Source organism: Cololabis saira, chromosome 19 (genome assembly GCF_033807715.1).
Source record: "Cololabis saira isolate AMF1-May2022 chromosome 19, fColSai1.1, whole genome shotgun sequence".
Classification (NCBI taxonomy): domain Eukaryota; kingdom Metazoa; phylum Chordata; class Actinopteri; order Beloniformes; family Belonidae; genus Cololabis; species Cololabis saira.
In genome coordinates this window covers 28,531,208-28,550,369 of record NC_084605.1, presented here as the reverse complement: position 1 = coordinate 28,550,369, position 19,162 = coordinate 28,531,208, and the positions used below count along the sequence as shown (strand labels likewise).

Genomic DNA, 19,162 nt, shown 5'->3' with positions numbered 1-19,162 from the left:
CAGCTTTACTGTGAATGACTGTCATTGTGAAGGATGTTTGCAAACATTGTTGCCTTCATGAATGTATTTATCTTCAAGAGAGTTTGACTGAACACAAGAGCTTAAATATTAAACACGACCTCCGTCAGGTGGGGAGCTGTAAAAACGAAGTGAGATGGGAGGAAGCGTATGGACATAATTACTTTGAATGAATTATTACATTTTTATTGCAGCCTTCATGCATTTTTTTTCTATTAAACCAGCTTCATGTTTCACAGAGCAGCTCCGTCACTGACACCGTGTCAGGATGATCTAACGACATTAAAGTTTAATTCACCAGATGCACTTAAATCGGAGACATAAACATATTTAAAAATCATGTGTATTATGTTTTTTATGTTGTTTTTTTCAATCATTTTCAGAACAAATGTCTTCATCAATTTAATGTTCATTTTAGTTTTTGCACTAATATTCAACACTTTGTTATATTCTTAATGCAAGGATTTGACTGTTTATTTAAGTAAATAAATAAAAAAACACTGTGCCTATATTCCTCTGTAATGGTAATGAAACTTTTAAACTCACCTTAAAAATTTAATAAAGTATAAAAGCATTACGTAAACCAAAAGCAGAATTGTGTCTGTGTTTCTTTCTGCGACCAGTCGTTGCCTCGGCTTCAGATTCCCCCCACTAGTTCTCAATATCCACTTGGTCCCTCTTCCTGTGTGTTTCCATCAGCTCTGTAATTCCCCTCAACACCCGCAGCGCTCACACCCTTCCCATTGCCAAGACAACCGCACTGTGCCCATCTCCATGGGAACGCTCAGTCTCCCTGCTCCTATAATCCATTTCCCAGCCACAATGAGTATTTGACACGGTTCACACAAGCAGGATTGCTGTATGGGGGGTGGGTGTGTGGCAGCACATCCATCTCACAAAAGACACAGAATATTCATGGAATAAGGAGAAATGTGCTTTTACAGAATTCACACAGGTTTTGTCTCAAGTACGTGCAGCTGTCATGGGTATTTTGGTCTGTATTTTGAGCTATTTGATTGCTGATCATTGATATAATACCAGATGTATCATATTTGATAAATTAATTTCTGAGACCTTTTGTAGCATCATCTTAATCAAAAAAGGGGGGGAACATTTCATACAGACCAAAAAATTACTAAAAAGAAAAATATTTATTTAGAAATTGTTTTTTTGATTCGAATATATCAACACTTCAAATAAAAATATATATTATTTCGTGTTATTTCATACATCAGGCTTTAAAGGGTTAAAAGCACTGAGGTGGTAACGCATGAGAGGATCCACTGATGGATGTTTACAACTGCAATGCTCCTAAATTTCAGTCATCGGTCAAAATGTGTGCAGCTCTAAAGGCATTTATATTTCACCACTGGAAGCGAGCTTGAGATGGTGGAGTTCTTTACCCAACCCCCATCTTCATCACCATCATGGCCACCTCTTCTCTCAGGGATGCAAAGAAAATTAAAATGAGAGGGAGAGCAGGGCGTGCTGAGATGATGGGAGAGAGAGGGAGACAAAGGTGCAGTAAAACTGCAGGATGAGAGGCTATAAGTCAGAAAAGGCGACAGGAGAGGGGTTTTATCACTGTCTGAGCCAGACTGTGGGTTCAACCGGAGAGAAAAGCACAGACAGAGCAGAGGGAAGTGATGGTGTGGGAGGAGAGGATGGATGATCATCGTCTCACCACCTACCTGAATTCTGCACCTCGTTTAAGTAACTGTCCTCAGCCACAACCTGCAGACAAGAGGAGACACGGAGGACGTTAGACAGGGAAGCTGAAAATCCGTTCATTACTATCACATATTTGTTTTTCCTAAAACAGATACATTTGGAGAGAATATCAGAATTTAGTCCACTACATCTTTTTCATTTATTCACATTTCTAGTGGTTCATGAAACTTGCAATCTTCAGTGGGAGTGGTTAGTGGATCTCTTATCTTTGGATAAGAGATATCTTTATGCTTCACAGGAAGATAATCATCACCTCATCCTCTTTGAAACTAAACTGTTTTCCTGTCTGTCAAAAATATGAGAACTTTATCCTATGTGATCCTTCCCGGCCTGTTACAAATATACTAAATGGTATTTGATTAAACTCAGCTTGAAGTTTCACTTCCAGATTAAGCTCAATAATATTTCTTAACAAACAAGAAAACATTGATGTTTTATATCAGACATTTGTACCAATGTACCAAAATTCAGAATTGTATTATATACATTCATAAGAATGATTAAACACAGATCAGTCACAGTGGACATTAAAGACAATCTGCATGTGTGAACAGAGCAGGTGATCGTCTTCACGAGTGTGCAGCTATTCACATTTCTGTGCTGCCGCCGACTTCGAGCTGCAAGAATACAAACATCGCAGGTGATGAACAAACAAAGTCTTAATATGTTTAATTGCAGACAATTCAATAGGATTTTCTAATACAGACAATAACTATTACTGAACACAATCAGGCACCCCCTTTTCAAATAAACCAGAGTTTTAACAGTAGCTAGAACATATTTAACAATATTTTCTATTTTTGTATGCCACTTGTGTATCTGCACATTTCTCATTAATTAAAATTCCTGCTGAGGGTTCTTTCAATCAAATTGAATGGACATACTACCATCCTCCTCTTTGTGCAGTACTGACAAATACTGACAAATCCGATTTCAAGTAGCAGTTAACACCTGTCAAGCACTCAAATGCGTCTTGAGTGATCGTAACTGACCTTCCCACACCATATGCAAATAAACATGCATGTCATTTCTGCTTACAATCAACAAATATGTTATTTTTAATCACAAAAGGCAGCTGAAAGTAACCAGGTGCCAAAAAATAAAAACAACAAAAAATGATAAGAAATAAGTACAGGCATGGCAGAAAAATGAGGATTCTGTATCTGGCTGCAGAGATTTCTACCGAGTGAGCGTGCTTAATAAAAGTCTCAGTTGGTCCAGTCTTGTAAAACCAGTTCCTCCCATGTGCGGCGAAAGCGAGAAACATAGCGACCTGAGTGTAACATGAAGACACAAAGAAGTCGCACACTTCGTGAGTGTACTTGAACTTGGTGCCACTGATGTAGGTACATGTAGGTACCGCTCCCAAGTTATCATTTCAGCAAAGGGAAACAGAAACAGATGGCTGAAGCTCTCGGAAGGAAAGCGTTCCCTCCACCACTACCACCCGGTACAGGAAAAAAGCCTTATTTGGAAGCGAAAGAGGGCAGATAAAAACAGGACATGAGCCAGAGTAAATATGGGCAGTGCTTTCCCGCGTTGGAGACAGCTCACGGACAGCAGAAATGAAGTTTCTTTTAGATTGGTTAGTAAACTGCTGCTGATCTTTGTTTCGCTAAGCCTTTTTCATGTCAGAGTAACCCAAGTTACTATGGCAACATTTCAAAACCAAATATATTGATCTTGACTGTGTCTCGCTTGGCCACAATAGAGTGACGGCGCACTGATTTCACTCATCCAGAACTGCAACCACGGAAAGAAAAAGCAAAGATGGTTGTAGAAATGATGACGAGAAAAGAAAAGTAGAACTGAAGAGAAAAGAGTGCAATCTCAGATTTTGGGGTGAGATCATCTGATTTTGATTTTCAATAGCTTTGGCGCTGAATTGACACCATAGAATTGACAAGGGGAGGGGATTTTCTCGTATCTCACGCAAGCGTTGACCAACTCACTTGGCACGGCTGCTGTATACTCCACAGCTTTGATTGGAGTCTGGAGTACGCATTTAAATTTTGGCTTCACATTTCACACATTTTTAGGGGATATGTTCAATACTATTCAAGGTAACGAGGAAAGACCTGCCTCAATCAGGAGGAAGAAATCGAATGAGACAGACCATCATTGTTGTCTTTGAATCACAAATCAAGTGAGGTATCGATCAAGCCGATAATGTTGGTAGGCAGGCTAAATGACGGCGCCCAGATTCACCTTGAAACTCTGATGACTTATTCCACCACTACGCCTCCCACATCCTTCAGGGGATGTTACCATTCATCGATAAGCAAACTCTCCTCCTTATTACAGGCGGTTTGAGGATGGACCTGGGTCTCATCTGGCCTGTAATCAGTCATCAGTGTGGGGAAGGCAGGAACGGCTGTTAAAATGTCCATCGACTTCAGGCGTGGCTGATTTGTTAGGAGTCCACAGACTCGGTTCACGTGATCTTTTCTACTTGACGACGTTACGCAATAGCAACCAAGTATAGATGAAACGCACGTATTTCAACTGAGACTCTTCCCTTTAAAGTGATGCACATGGAGCGGCTGACTCATTCTCCAAAAGAGCCCTTAAATATATAAATGGGTTTTATCCAGAAGTACTTGCAGGGAAGGAAAATATGGTGCATTTCAAGAGGTTTGTGCTTATTCTTTAATACGAAGTGTCCTTGACACATTTGTGACATGTTTGTAGATGAGCTTACTCACTGTACCATCACTACAAGGAAAAGCATAAACCATCCAGGTATGAAAGTGTAGCGCTCAGTGGAAACACACACACACACACACACACACACACACACACACACACACACACACACACACACACACACACACAATCTGTGAAATAACAGTGAAATACAACTCATTTCACCTTCACACCGGTGACTTCTGCTCTCCATGAGTTGTCACTGCCAAAGTCAGGCAACGATCCACTGCACACACACACACACACACACACACACAAATATAGTATTAATCGGAGATGTAAACTCCTCCCAGAGGAAAGATCTGAGCCTAATGATGTTAGAGCAGAACAGGTGACCTGTGCTAGTGAACACGGGCGCTCATATCTCCACTCATGTCAATCACACAGCTCCATTACCGTGGTAATCTGTTATGATGCTGCTGCAGCTGCGTCCAGTGCAAGACCACACACACACACACACACACACACACACACACACACACACACACACACACACACACACACACACACACACACACACACACACACACACACACACACACACACACACACACACACACACACACACACACACACCAGAGAGAATGAGGAGCACAGACAGAGAAACAGAAACAAATAAGCAATAAGCAAGACTATTGCAGCTCAGGGAAAGAAGACGCTCCAGAGAAATGCTTTCAGACAAAACTCATGTCTCGTCTAAAATGTTGCAAGAGATGCTCATATATAAAAATGACTTCAGCTGCGATGGTAAATCATGGGAATTAGGGAAGGAAGAAGAAATTTCCCCCAAGTCAGTGAGGTTTTGCACATATACATTTCATCCCTCCTACAATACTGGATATAATTAAACGGATGAAAGACAATATGTGCCAGGTATGAAACAGGAGCTCTCCTACACTGGATGTAAGTGAAGCGCGTCGGGGTAACGTTGCAGAGGTCCTGATTGCTGCTGTGATTCACTAACTCCCTGCAAAACAGCTTTATGAATGTTGGGGTTCAGATCTCCCAATAGAAGAGACAGAAGAAGAAACAAGGGCAAGGTCTTTGAAAACACCATCTTTTAAAAAAGTACTTGGTCCCCATATCACTGTAATACTTAGAGATATTTTACATAACAGAGTACAACATATCTGAAGTACGCCACCTACAGTATAGGTGCAAGCAGCTTTATCTCTGGCATCATACCGGTCTGGTTCTGTTATAGCAGGGTCGGCAGTCTTCAGGCTATAAAGACTACTGAACATTTTATTTTTTTCTCGACTTAAAAAGAATAGAACATGTTCAAAGTTACAAGCAGACTGTGTTTTTCTTCCTGTCATAAAATTCTGCTTCAGAACAGACTGTGTCTGTACTTCTCCCTCACTACAGACTTCCTCCCACAGTCCAAAAGCCTGCATGTCAAGTTAAATGGGGATTCTAAATTGCACAAAGGAGTCTGTCACCCTGTGGCCTTGTGACGGAGCGGTGTCCAGGTTGTACCCCTGCCGCTCACCTGCAGAGAGCTTAGATAGTCTCTAGCAGACCCCTGCGACCCTGATAGGAATGAGCAGGTATAGATGATGGATGGATGGACTTTTGATATGATGCTTTTGTGAAGCATTGACTAACTAACTGCTGGTGTGTTCCACACGTGGCAAGTCGAGAAAAGTTCAGCTTCAATATCAGCATCATCAGCCACTCACACTGCACGTGCAGGTACGCCAATGGCAGACAAGAGAGGGGAAAAGCTGATCAGCGCCTCTCATGCAACCATATCTTGTGGTTTTATCTGTACAGGAAGCCTGAAAAGAAGCAGAAAAGACAGAAGGTAGATCTGGTATGCATCCCAACTACAAAAATAGTCTCTCTCAATATAATACACAAACCACCCAAGTGGAGCTCTCTCACAACCATGAAATACATCTAAAAGTCACTGGTAGCATGTGGCCTGTGCAAAACGTTGAAAAGTGCTGCTGTCGTAGAAAAACAACCATCTGTTATCAGAAAAAGTCTCAAAACTGTGTCCAAGCTGACAAATACCCAGTTTTTTGTGTACCAAGTAGGATGAAATGTGATTAATTTACTGGTTTAATGAAGGCCTCAGCAAAGGAAAAGTCCAAATGTCAGACACACCCACCGTCAACATGACCATCATGGTCATGTTTTAATAATTTTGTAATGATACAGTTGTTCTTCAACACTTTGAGCTTGTTTTTCTTATCCTTGCAAACCCCCTTGAGTATTGTCACTTCAGTTTGCTGCTGCCCATCAGTCTTTGAAAGCTGAACCCAGTTAAACCGCTCAAGTGAATCGGGACTGCTCCTATAACAACAAATGAATATGATCAGTGTTGGAATGACGTTTCAAACATGCATCTTCATCATTAATGTGGTTGCAACATTGATTTTGTCTTCATTCGGCCTGTCGGAGCCACACTGTCACTTCCAGTTCAGCACAAAATGAAATGCAGACCAGTACAAGCTTTTTTTTGTACATTTAAAAGCCCTGCAGGCTAATATTTATGACACGGTTATCAGATTAGGGCCTTTAATGTGCTGACTATTAAGATCTTAGTCCTCACTGAGGAGCCGCTCTGCTAAAAGCCCAGTCATACGGTTCGTTTTAAAATTTATTGTATAGAAAAAGAAATCTACTGATTCTGTCGTGTGCTCGCTATTTGGAAATAAAATGCCTTTTAATGAGTTCTCTAAGATCACAGGAACTAAAGATCCTTTTGTATAAAAAACACATATCAGAGGCAAAGCCACATTTGTAGTCAGTATCACAGCTTTTAAACGAGATCACATTTATTCAAATAATCCCGTTAATGATTATGTCATGGTTAATAAGAAGCACGTCAAAGACAACTAGATGGAGGTCAAACGGAAATTCGAGAGCATCGGTTGCTGAAGCTTCGTTATAACCCCTGAAATTATCATTATATAAAGTGGAAATTACATAAAACTGATGCAAGTTAGAAACTAGTAAATATATACTGATCATTATTTGGTAAAAACTGGCACATTTAACACCCAAATTTTGACCTCGCATTCATTTACAAAAATTGTGAACAGCCCTGAAATTTAGAGGAAACCAACACTTTATCTTTATCCTCCTCGTCTTTCAGCACCTAGCAGCTGTCTGAGTTTCTTTTCTTTTCTTATAGCATCCAGGAAATATGAGAAATTATTCAGAATGACGCAGAGTTTGCATTTTTCAGAGGACCGCTGGTGTTCAGATTTCTCAGTCGGATTCTCTGGTGGTAATCTGTGCATGTCTTTGATGTTTTGTCTTTTATGTTGCCACTTAAAGAAAGCACTGCAGGGTTTAGGATACTCTTCATGAAAAATAAAATTCACATCCTATAGCGCAAGGTTGTATGTTTGGTAAATTATGCTTTGATTTAAGCTGAAAACTCACCAGTAATGTGCTATTTGGGCCAAACACATGGTTGCTCTCAGTTTAAGTGAATGTAATTAAATCCTGCACATACTAATGGTTTCCAAATGTTTCACACACCTCATAGGGTCCACATTAACGCAAAACACTTGAACTGTAGCAGCCACACTGAGAGATGATGACACGAAACATAGAATGAGCAATAAAAATGGAATGGAAACTGCAGTGGTCCCTGGTCTCCTCCTAACTGCTTAGAAGTTCAAGCTGACTCTATCAAAGTGTGTGTAAATAAACCTTGCAAGAGATAAACTTCTGATCGGCTGTGAACTTGAGAAGCAGTTAGGGGTTGCACCAGTGAGGAGTGGCAGTTGAGGTTGGCACGGTGAGATAAAGTGGAGCTCTGTATCTGGCTCGGGCTGAAAATGCAATAAAGGTTTGTCTCAAACTGCAGCTGTTCAAAGAAAAACGTTGGCACAAAACGCCGCCTTGAGCAGCACAAGGCAACACCGATGTGATTGATGATCGTGTTTTTAGGGTCATACATACAGGTGAGATAAAACCAGGGTACGTTTTGTTTCTTCGGCAGTCCTTTATGGCATCGATTCAATGCAAAATGTATTGTGAATCAGAAACCAGAATCTGAGAACCAAATCCCAGAATCCAACCAACCAAAGTCTCTAACCAAGAATGCAATCATCTTTCTAGGTTATACTCTCCTTTTCTCTCCATCTCCTCCCTTTTTGAACCGTCTGTCTCGGTTCCAGTTTTTCTTTTTGCGTTGGTATTTCTGAAACAAGCGCAGCATCAATCTACAGCGAGACATAGCCGAGATCCAGTAGTACCTTGTGCCAACATCAGAGTGCCAAAAACCTTCTTGCAGGTGGAGTTAAGTTATTAATGTCTTACCCTTCTTGATGATAAAGTTATTAATGATATTAACTTACCTCTGTCTACATAAGGCTCTGAGTCATTCAGTAGCCAATCTTAACCAGCTATAGATCTCAGCACAAAGATGGTTTTGAAATGATGGAGAGAAAAGAGAGGAACAACCCAGAAAGATGCTGATCGCACTTGTCCATTAGAGATTTTGATTTCTTTTTGATTCAAATTCTGGGGTTTGCTTCTCAGATTTTCATTCTTAGATTTTGATTTGCATTACATTCAGCGTTCAATTGTTGCCATAGATCCTTGTTCTGGTTTTTATGCTAGATCCTACGAGACAGTGATGCAAATTTCTATTATTTCAAGGCTTCAAGCAAAAGCAGGTAGAAGCCTGTTATGTTCACGTGTCACAGAGGGAGAGAAAACACATTGTTTTGTTGAAAAGACTGAGGCCTGTAGAGGGAAGCCTCTGCGCTCTGGTGCAGGTTGAAGTGAAATATTTGCATTGGAATTTCCAGTTACCCCCACTCAGTTAATGTTCATCACATTATTGCTCTGAACGTCCCGTGTTCTTTCCTTTGGGTAGTTTTGCTGATAAGACATTGCTAAAACAAACAGTGTTTTGCAGGTCAGCCAGCGTTTTTGCTTTTTTTAGGAAGTGGTCCAAATAAAAAAAATAAATAAATTAAAAAAAAGCTCTTTGTTGCTATGGCCAGAAAATGCAGATGCAAAGGGCCACTACAGTCACCAGGGGGCTCCTAAGCAATAAGGCCAGCCTCATTACACAGCATTTTGGAAGAAAAAATAGCTTATTTAGATTTTTTGCCACCTAAACAAGAATTTTACTGCAAAACCCTCAAGTTCTGCCTCACATGCATCACGTGTGGAGTAACATGAAAGCATTTCTCTCACAGATTTCTCAGTTTATAAAGTCACACCTTCTGGGTTTCTTCCTGCAAATAAAATGTCATCAAAAAACATATTAATTAATTGTGTTTTTGCTGCCAAGCACCTCAGTTGTATTCAGACCAGAAGTGGTTTGAGAAGAATTTGCCATAACTAACAACAAGGGGTGTAGATGCTGTCATGGCCCACGAGTTTCAGCAGGATTTATGCTAGCTATACTAGACTCATTTTGCTAGCTCAACTTGTATTTGAACATTAGATTCATAAATCAATCCTGTTTTCTTCTTAGCGTAATACACTGACCCCCTGCTCAAACATAGACGCTGGACGCATCCTCGGCTTTGCTGTCCATTCACTTCGAACAGTGTGACATCAAGCGCCCCTGAGCCTAAACTGTCCAGTCCGTGCATCACGCTTGCAGCTTAGCAAAGGAAAACTTCATAACGGCCTTTTCTCAGTTCCAAGTTCGTTCAGTTTGGGCTTTAACTACTGTACTTGACCAGAATGACTCGGGAGAATGCCCTTTGGAGGATGTAAGTCAGTCTTTCTGCATCTGGAATGGGAGTGGACTTGATGATGTCACAGCTCATCCAGCACGTATTCAACATCTACATCTAAGTGTGCAGAAAATAAAACACCATCAACGATAATATCATTCAAAATAGTCCATATACTCCTCTGGATAATGTGTTTACAACCATTACTTTATATGTAGTTTTTTCTGATGGGTTAAACGCTGATGTACTTCAGCAAAATAAAAATAAAAAAAATGAAAATATTGGAGGAAATTTTTAAATGTCCCCATTTTGGAAACTTAACCGCAAATATGATGTTAAAACGACTACATTTCTATATTATCTTAGCACTACATTTCATTAAACAGTAACAAGGTCATACCTTTGTTTTGTATTTCCTCTTACTCTTCCACTATTACTTCTGCTTTGTTGGTGTGAAATACATTCTGGGATATTTGGCATCTCAGGTCTCAACTGGATGAATCTGTGATAAAATGGGCGGCGTAAGAACACGGCGAGAGATTTCAGCCGTACTTAAGATGTGTGCACGAGTATTATAAAAGAACTGCAGCTGCAGCTGATGATGTTTCGTAAGTATGCAAGAACACATTTAAGGACAAACATGCAGACTGATGGCCCGTGAATATTAGCCAATCAAATTGTGGCTAATCCTAGCCAGTAGGTGCTTGCATGCATTCAAACAGACTGCAGAAGTGTCTGGACGACGCATCTGTGACATCACCATTTGTTTTTACAAGCAGATTACCAATGCCAATATCAGAAATAACAGCCGCACTTAGATTTTGCTACGTTAGTAAAAATTGCTGATTGCTTTCATAAGCGTGGGAGCTCGACCATGACTGACGAGGAAGAGATAAAGGCTAGCCATTTGCTGAGGCAACAGTAAATCAAAAGACTTTGCCTCACTTTGGAAAAACATTTATTGCTTTATATAAATTCACCTGACGAGGTTAAAAAAAAAAAAGAGCTCACCTCCCTCAGATTTGTCATGCATGTGGACTTAAACCAGGCTGTAAATAAGTTAATTTCTGCTGTGAAGGTGTAGATTTTTACACGGGAGTCAATGAGATTGACTCACTTTTGAAGCTGGCCCCCAGCGGCCAGTCCATCAACTGCAGTTTTTGTCCCTTCCGGATGGAATCAACCCTGAAGTTAGGGGTTGAGGTTCGGTTCAAAGCATGAAGCTTATTTGTGTAGCAAGCAGAAAGATAATGATTGGTTGTTTGTTGTGATGAAAGCACATCAAAAGCACGACTATCCGCTGTTAGACACAGTCCTGATAAAATAAATAATATATAACATTCAGTTGGATTACTCATGCAATAGAATCTACTGATAAATTGATTCTTTCATCATGAATTAGATGTTCCAGTTTACAGTTGTATACAGTAAATGGTGGATGATCCGTTTAGCCGTTAAACTGAACTCAGCAGAGCCGCGGGATGCTCTTATCGACACCTGACAACAAGGCCAGCTCTGGTCTTCACACGTCCCATGTCAAGGTTGGTGTTTGTTAAGGACCCAAATGCAGGAGAGCAGGAGGCAGGAGTTGCAAAAAAGCAGGATTTATTTAGCAAAAACCAAACTAAAAGCGCATGCCGAGCAGGATACAAAACAAGAACATAAACGTGAACGTGGCTACAAAAACCTGACGAGGAAAACATGGAGGTAGAAACAGTACAGACTGACAGGGAGAAGGGGAATGACAAGACCAGATATACACAGGGGATAACGAGACACAGGTGCAGACAATCAGGGCAGATTGGAAACAGGAGTGACAGAACTGAAACTCAAAAACTGGGGGGAAGTGTCAAACCCTGACATCCCAGTCTGGTGGAAGTGCTGTGACAGGGTGGCAGGTATCCACGCGCGGGCAGGTGGCCCCCAGCAGGAGGCCCCCAGCAGCAGCAGGGGCTCCAGCAGCAGCAGGGGCTCCAGTAGGGGCCCCTGCTGGAGCCCCTGCAGAGGCTCCTGCCATGATGTCCCGCTGGGGGGTCGGGGGCAGGTGGGGTGGTGGTGGCTTTGCGCGCATCTGTCTGATGTTTTGCACGTGTGAATCACGCCAAGCGTCTTAATTTGGACAATGGTATGTGCACGCGCCTCTGTTAATTGGATTAAATGCAGATGTGGTGCGCGTGAACGCCCCGACCTGCGCGTGCTTTGTTGCCTCCTGAATGAATGAACGGCGGGTTTGATGTGCAGCCAGAAAACGTGTGACGTGGGCAGGTCCTTAAAGCTTCCATACAGTATAACCTTCACTTCCACATATAAATGATCAATATAAGATATCACCTTAATGAGGGACCTAGTTGGACTAATGTGGCAGGAAAATACAGGTAAACAAAGCGTTACTGAGACGGGACACTGGTGCTGAAGAAAAACCCAATCAGGCCGTTTTGGATGGAGTGGGCAGAGATGTGTAATGATGAGCGGGCGGCTTCCGACGTCCTACATACCTCCGCCAGCAGCGGCAGCCAGAGGCAGGCGGTGCCGACCCAGAAGAACATGTCCCGGCCGCTGAGAGCCATCCTTCCCCGTGTCCGTGTCCGTGTCCGTGTCAGAGCCCCAGCAGCCGCCTCTCCTCTCCCATCCCGAGGTCCGACCTGTCCGCGGTGCCGAGCTGCTGCTGCTGCTGCTGCTGCTGGAGGAAACGTGGAGAGTGATGTGGGTGGGGGGGTGTGCGCACAGAAGACAGGGTGCGGCACGATCAACGGGATGGGAAACACACACATACACACACACACACACCACACACATGCGCTGATCCTATAGTGTTGAGCTCTGCAAAAAGAAGATGCCACTCTACTCTCTCCCTCTCTGTGACACTCAGGTTTGCGTGGGGATGGTACTTGGGCTCATGTTGTATTGCGGACAGTTTGGCACACATCCACCACTGAACTCCCTCTACTTAGGCTTTTCTTTTTTTTAAGAAAAATCACCCCTTCATATAATCACTCACAGCCCAACGTCACGTATCTGCCTGGACACATGTGTCTACAGATGTGGAAGTCTCATTGAGAGTCACAGAAACCACTGGATTGCAGTGATTGCCTCAAGAGGTTGTGCCAAAATGTCTAACTGTCAGTTTGTAGTAAATTATATATTACTCATGTTAGGTTCAAGTTATTTCAGTGACCATTATGGGGTTTTCTTGCTTTAATTCAAAAGGTACAAAACAAATTTGACTACATTTATTTCAACAAAAACAAGTCCTTCCTCTGCTTCTCCTGTTTGATCATTCATGATAGACACCGTTTCAAACTGTCTGCTGTTACATAAAAGAAGGACATTTTGGGGGCCAAATTGAAACAATGCAGACAGAAACATCTAACAATGTTGTTGTCATGCGAACAAGTGTATCGTCAGCTCACAAAGAAGACATCCGTTAGGTAGACAAGCCCAGGATGCATCGTGTTTACTGCTAAAGGACTGTACTCACATGTGGCCGAGACCACCGAGGGATCTGTTCTCAGTGCTTCTGCTAATGTGTCCTGGATCCATTTACGCCTGAACCTAAGGCTGTCCACTTGTCATGAGGTCACTCAGGAGGGCTGTTAATACCAGGTCTAACCAGATTTGTAGTTTTTCAGATGCCACTTCTACTTTTCAGCTCATGTTCTGATGCATAAATCCATAGTTGAAAATATTAAATTAAATTCAATAGGAAACACTTATTTTCTACTTAATTGCATAATACAACACACAGTACTTGACTGTACTGACATATGTGACTTTTAATGTGAAATTACGCTGTTTAGATGAAGGAACTAGACTTGGAAACGTGAGTCAGGATTTGATAGCCACCAAAGAATTATGCAGCAAAGAAAAATGTGTATAAAAAATCATAGAAAATGTTTAACATATTTTTCTTGCACACAGGACATTAATGGCCAGCGAATTTTCTACATGAGATCTCAGACCAGCATGCTTGCACTCCAAACTGTGGCACCACCATCTATAAATAAAATGTATAGTTTCAATAAAATGAATCACCAGAAGAGATATCACTAACTGAACCTCAAACAAATTGTCCCTATTAAGTCATCTTAATAAGTTTTGGAGGAAACCACAACTAATTTGTTGTATTGCTGCAGCTCATGCTGTTAAATCTGATAAAACATAATCAGCTTTGTGAAGAAGCATCCAAAACAGAATCTGGCAGTAAAGTAAACTCAGCAAAGCTAAGATTTGTCTGATAGTGACAAGGACTCATAAAATATATACTTTTTTTTTAATAGCTGTTGACAAAATTGCCTGAGAGGGTTTTTGAATATGCTGCATTTGAAGGTGATCCAGGAAGAAGCATTTCACTTGAGCGCAGATAAAAACAGAGCGGCCAGACGGTAGGATTTGTCTTCACTAAGTTGGACGGTGCTGCAGAAAAGAGGTCAGCTCAGCTTTTTTCCAGTTCTTTATCTTACTCTAGTGAAATGTCACCCGGAGAGTATTTCATTTCTTACTGGATGTTGACTTCTATCATCTCTGTGAGCCAACACTGGTGTGCTAAAACACTAACGCTGTGGATGACAACATGTAAAGAAAATGAGAAACACAGATCATCTTGGTAATAATTGAAGTTAAAGATCATAAGAAACAGTGATGGAAAAAAGTATTTGATGATGAAAATGTCAAAATGCATCAACAAAATGCAATAACTGACTAAACTAGGGGTATAATGCTTTAAACAGGCAGTTCTATGTAGGAAAGGCAACATGGAGGTGACATCAATGCCATGACTGAGTGTGTGACCGACTATATCACCTTCCGTCTGGACAACATCATCGCCCCCAGAACGGTAGTGTGCTTCCCCAGTCGTAAACCCTGAAAGAGCTCCCCAACATGGAAAAAAGAGCCTCGAGACACAGAATTATTGAGGTCATAACAAAAGCAACTGAAAGTCAAGATTACACAAGGGGGTGCACAGGAGGACGCGGGAGAACGAGGTCCAGAACGACGTGTGGTCAGTGATGAAGGAGATCACAGGCTTCAAGCAGAAGGAGGACCAGAGAGGTGGAAGTCTGGACAATGAACTAAACACACTCTTCAACAAGCTCAGCATCCCCCTCTTCCGCCTCCAGCCAAACAGACCTCCCATCCTCCTTTGACCCACAGCGTTCCTGTCACACCTCAGCTGTCTCGTCTTCCACTTCAGCCATGGATTGTGCTGCTGCTCGACCACATCAGGAGATGCTGGGCCCCCTCCCCCTCCTGCCTGTCTGTCTCTAGGCAGTCAGGTGAAGAGGAAGCTGGAGAGACTGAACAGGTCTGGATGGCATCACCCTGAACGCCTGTTCAAACCAGCTATGTGGGATTCTGCAGCGCCTCTTCAGCCTCAGCCTGAGCCAGGAGACGGTCCCAGTGCTGTGGAAGACATCCTGCCTTGTTCCAGTACCAAAAAGATCTCATCCATATTCTCCTAACGACTGTAGACCCACAGCCCTAACTTCTCACATCGTGAAACAAAGCAGACACCACTGTGAGGAGTGAGTTCTTTGATTGGATTTCTCCAGAGCATCTAACACCATCCTGCCTGCATCACTACATAAGAAACTCCAGAAGAAACAGGTGGACACCTCCACAATCACCTGGATTACTGACCACCTGATAAACAGACCACAGATTGAATGGTTGTAAGTCTGACTAGGTGGTGAGGAGCACAGGAGCACCACAGGGGACTGTACTCTCACCACTCCTCTTCACTGCACATCTCAGACTTCCAGTACGAGTCAGAGTCTTGTCATCTGCAGAAATGCTCAGATGACTCTGCGGTCGTAGGGGGTATCAGTGATGGACAAGAGACTGAGTACGGAGAACTGGTGGACCGTCTTGTAGCCCCTCCCACCCCCTTCATGAGACTGTCAGAACCCTGGAGAGCTCCATCAGCAACCGGCTTCGTCACCTGCGATTCGCCACTGGGAGGCATCGCAGGTCCTTCCTCCCCGCTGCCATCAGACTGTACAACCAGGCCTGATCACAGTCGTAATGGGCAATAACAACATGTGCAATAATAACATGTGCAATAATAACATGTGCAATATCTGTCTACCTCATACACATCCTACCTGCTTTTTTTGCACTGATTTTCTTTCTTTCCCGTACTGCACTACTTTTTATTCTTCATTCCAATGTATATACTGTTTATATTTCGTAATTATATATTTCTTACTTTTTTACCCTTTCCCTAAATGTGTGTGTTGAGTGTACTGCTGCTGCACAAAGTGAATTACCCCATTGAAGGAGAAATAAAGGATAATCTTATCTTATCTTATCTTATCTTATCTTATCTTATCTTATCTTATCTTATCTCATTTTATAATCTTATAGTGTGGGAACAATGGTTTCAGCTTAAATGTGAACAAGACAAAGGAGATGATCGTTGATTTTAGGGGAGCTAGGATTAAGTCAGACGGTTTTTCCATCATGGCAGAAGAAGTGGAGGTGGTGGAGGAGTATAAACAACTCTGGGTTCACCTGGACGACTGGACGGGAGATACAACACTGATGCTGTTTATAAAAAAGGACAGAGCCGACTTTACTTCCTAAAGAAGGGTAGCTCCTTCACTGTTTGCAGCAAGATGTTGACTGTCTTCTATAAGTCTGTCGTTGAGAGTTCAATGACATCTGAAGCCATCTGTCGGGGAGCAGCAGCACAGCCAGTGACTTAAAGAAACTGAACAAACCGATAAAGAAGGCTGGCTCTGCTGTGGAGCCTCCGGCGTGCAATGAAGGATACCTCATAAAATGAAAAAGATCATCAAAAATCCTGAGCATCCTCTTCACAACACAGTGAATCGGCAACAGAGTGTTCAGTCAGAGGCTTCAGCTCTACAGCAACACAGACGGCTCCAGGAGGCCCTTCCTGCCCACAGCAATAAACCTCTACAATGAATCTCTGAAGAAACTTTAATCATGACTACTGTATCAGTTAATTCACCTTTGGGGTAAATAAAGTGTTTTTGAATGTATTTTTTTTATTTGAAAGTCGTGTCCAGCTGGGTGTTGGTACTGCCCATCGTTCTCCAATGCTAAAACATTAAAAGAGCAGCCCTGTTTTTGTGTTTGCAGGGACAAATGTTGTCCCTGTTCCCTAAATTTTCAGCTTTAAACCATGCACCATGATGATTTTTCATCCCTTTGCCTCTGAGATTCCCTGAAGCTGTGGGAGAGAGATTAGCTAAATTCATCTACTTCACAGAGTTTTGTTTTACCCACGAGCCCCAGGGTGGGAGATTACTTGTAAAATTAACTTTTTTTTTTTGTTCTTTAAACTTTTATAGCTTCCCCTGCCGACGAAGCCTTTGAAGTTGCTGTTCGGTGATAACACAAATCCAATTTCGCTTATCATCGTCCCAATTTGTCCTATCATCACTGCCATCTTTCCGTCATCTGTTATCTTCGTGTCCCTTTCTCCCTTGTTCCTCATTTTCTGTTTATTGGATTTTATGTGAGCTAAAACAAGGTGGATGCACATCTGCAATATAAAACCACATCTGTGCACATATACAGCCATATTTATGCTGGCTTGCGTGCGCCGTTGTTTTTGTCTTCCCCGTTCCATCCAAACACAAGCCCACATACATGATCCTGAATGAGAGTTGGCATCACAATGATTTTTTTTCTTTAAATGCGGCTGGTTGTCATGGCAACACAGCAGCTCCACTTAGTGCAGATACATCTCCCATTTGTGGCTGTGTATGTTCATGCCCAGAACAAAAGGAAGGAAGAAAGCGAATCAGTCAAATTACTCGTCCTGTCACACTGAACGTCTGCTCACAAATATGCATGGAGCATTCGTTGAGGATTTAATCGAGAGTACTTTCTAAAAATCCCATTGCAACCCACCCCATCTCCCCCACGAAAAATGTTTAGAGGATTCACTCCCTGCAGCCAAGACAGTTGGTATGGAAACGGATCAGTAAAGCTCCAAATCTCTCTTTTAACGACTCATTACCAGTTTCTGCGGCACATTGATGCCACTATTTCCACGCCACGGGAGCAAGAAAACCCTATTTGTAACCCAGATTGCTTCAGGGGTGTGGGGGGATGTGTGCACGGCTCTACATGCTTGCCTGTAATGTTTCAATTTCCTCCCTTAGTTTATCTGACTTCCCTTCACTTGCAAAAGGCATTATTGAGCTGCTTCTCTCCAGTGCCACATGCAAGAAAATATGAGTGGAAATCTTGTTCTCTCTTATCGTTTGCTGCCAGGTGGGCTAAAGGAGCGTACGGGATCTCGTTCTACTGTTTTGACATTTCACACCCCATGAAGTCCACAGTGGGGCTGCAGCACAGCATCAACAAAAACAAAAATGCCACCGGTGCAAGTGTGGACAGGAGAAACACAAACAGTCTTGATTCTGTGGGAAAAGATCACAGCAGCTCTACCACTCTGAGAAGCCGGGTCCCCGCAGAGACCCCCCTCCCTTCTTGGTGTGGTTTTTCTCTCATCTCGCTGACAGCCGCAAAACAGAGATGCTGAAATCAGGAGGATGGCTGCGGACGGATGGGGAGAGAGGGAGGATGCTGGAGGTGGAGCAGAGATGGGGAGAGTGCATGTAAGATGAAGAGGCTGGAGTTAAGAAATGCCTCAAAGGAAAGGCTTGATGTTAGAGCAGCTAATCTACAACCTGGCTCGGTAATGTGGCCTGGGGTTAGTGAGGTAAATGGAGCATGACACAGAGACTCCTGCGGCTTCACAATCTCTCACACCGTCTCTGAAAGGCTGCTGTCACAGAGCTTTCCGGTTGAAGTGACACTTGATCATCGATTGGAAAAATATTTGCATTCAATCCCCCAAAATATGCCACTTTGCTCTAAAGCACGGTCATGATTAACCCATCAGGATGTGGTTTTGCAGGTACGAGGGGAAAAAAAGCCAAAAAATGACTAATTTCCTCTGTGTTTTAAGATTCTCAGACAGGGGCGAAAATCCCGTTTCATAGTTGGGGGGGACAATAAACAGTAAAATTTTAGAGAATAAATCCAGGGGGGGACAAGGAATAAAA

General features: G+C 42.4%; 2 protein-coding genes across 2 annotated transcripts in view; both read right to left on the bottom strand.

Moving 5' to 3' along the window:
- Positions 1-12,935, bottom strand: part of si:ch73-127m5.1 (neurotrypsin) — a 40,211-nt gene extending 27,276 nt beyond the window's left edge. Inside the window, exons 1-3 of the mRNA XM_061708795.1 lie at positions 12,896-12,935; positions 12,614-12,795; positions 1,710-1,752 (exon numbers count right to left, since the gene is read on the bottom strand). Coding sequence (XP_061564779.1) covers positions 1,710-1,752; positions 12,614-12,795; positions 12,896-12,914 — 244 coding nt within the window. The 5' untranslated portion in view covers positions 12,915-12,935. The remainder of the gene's footprint in view (positions 1-1,709; positions 1,753-12,613; positions 12,796-12,895) is intronic.
- polr3e (polymerase (RNA) III (DNA directed) polypeptide E) overlaps positions 1-19,162 on the bottom strand; it is a 164,284-nt gene that overhangs the window by 113,952 nt on the left and 31,170 nt on the right. The gene's annotated exons all lie outside the window — the stretch shown is intronic.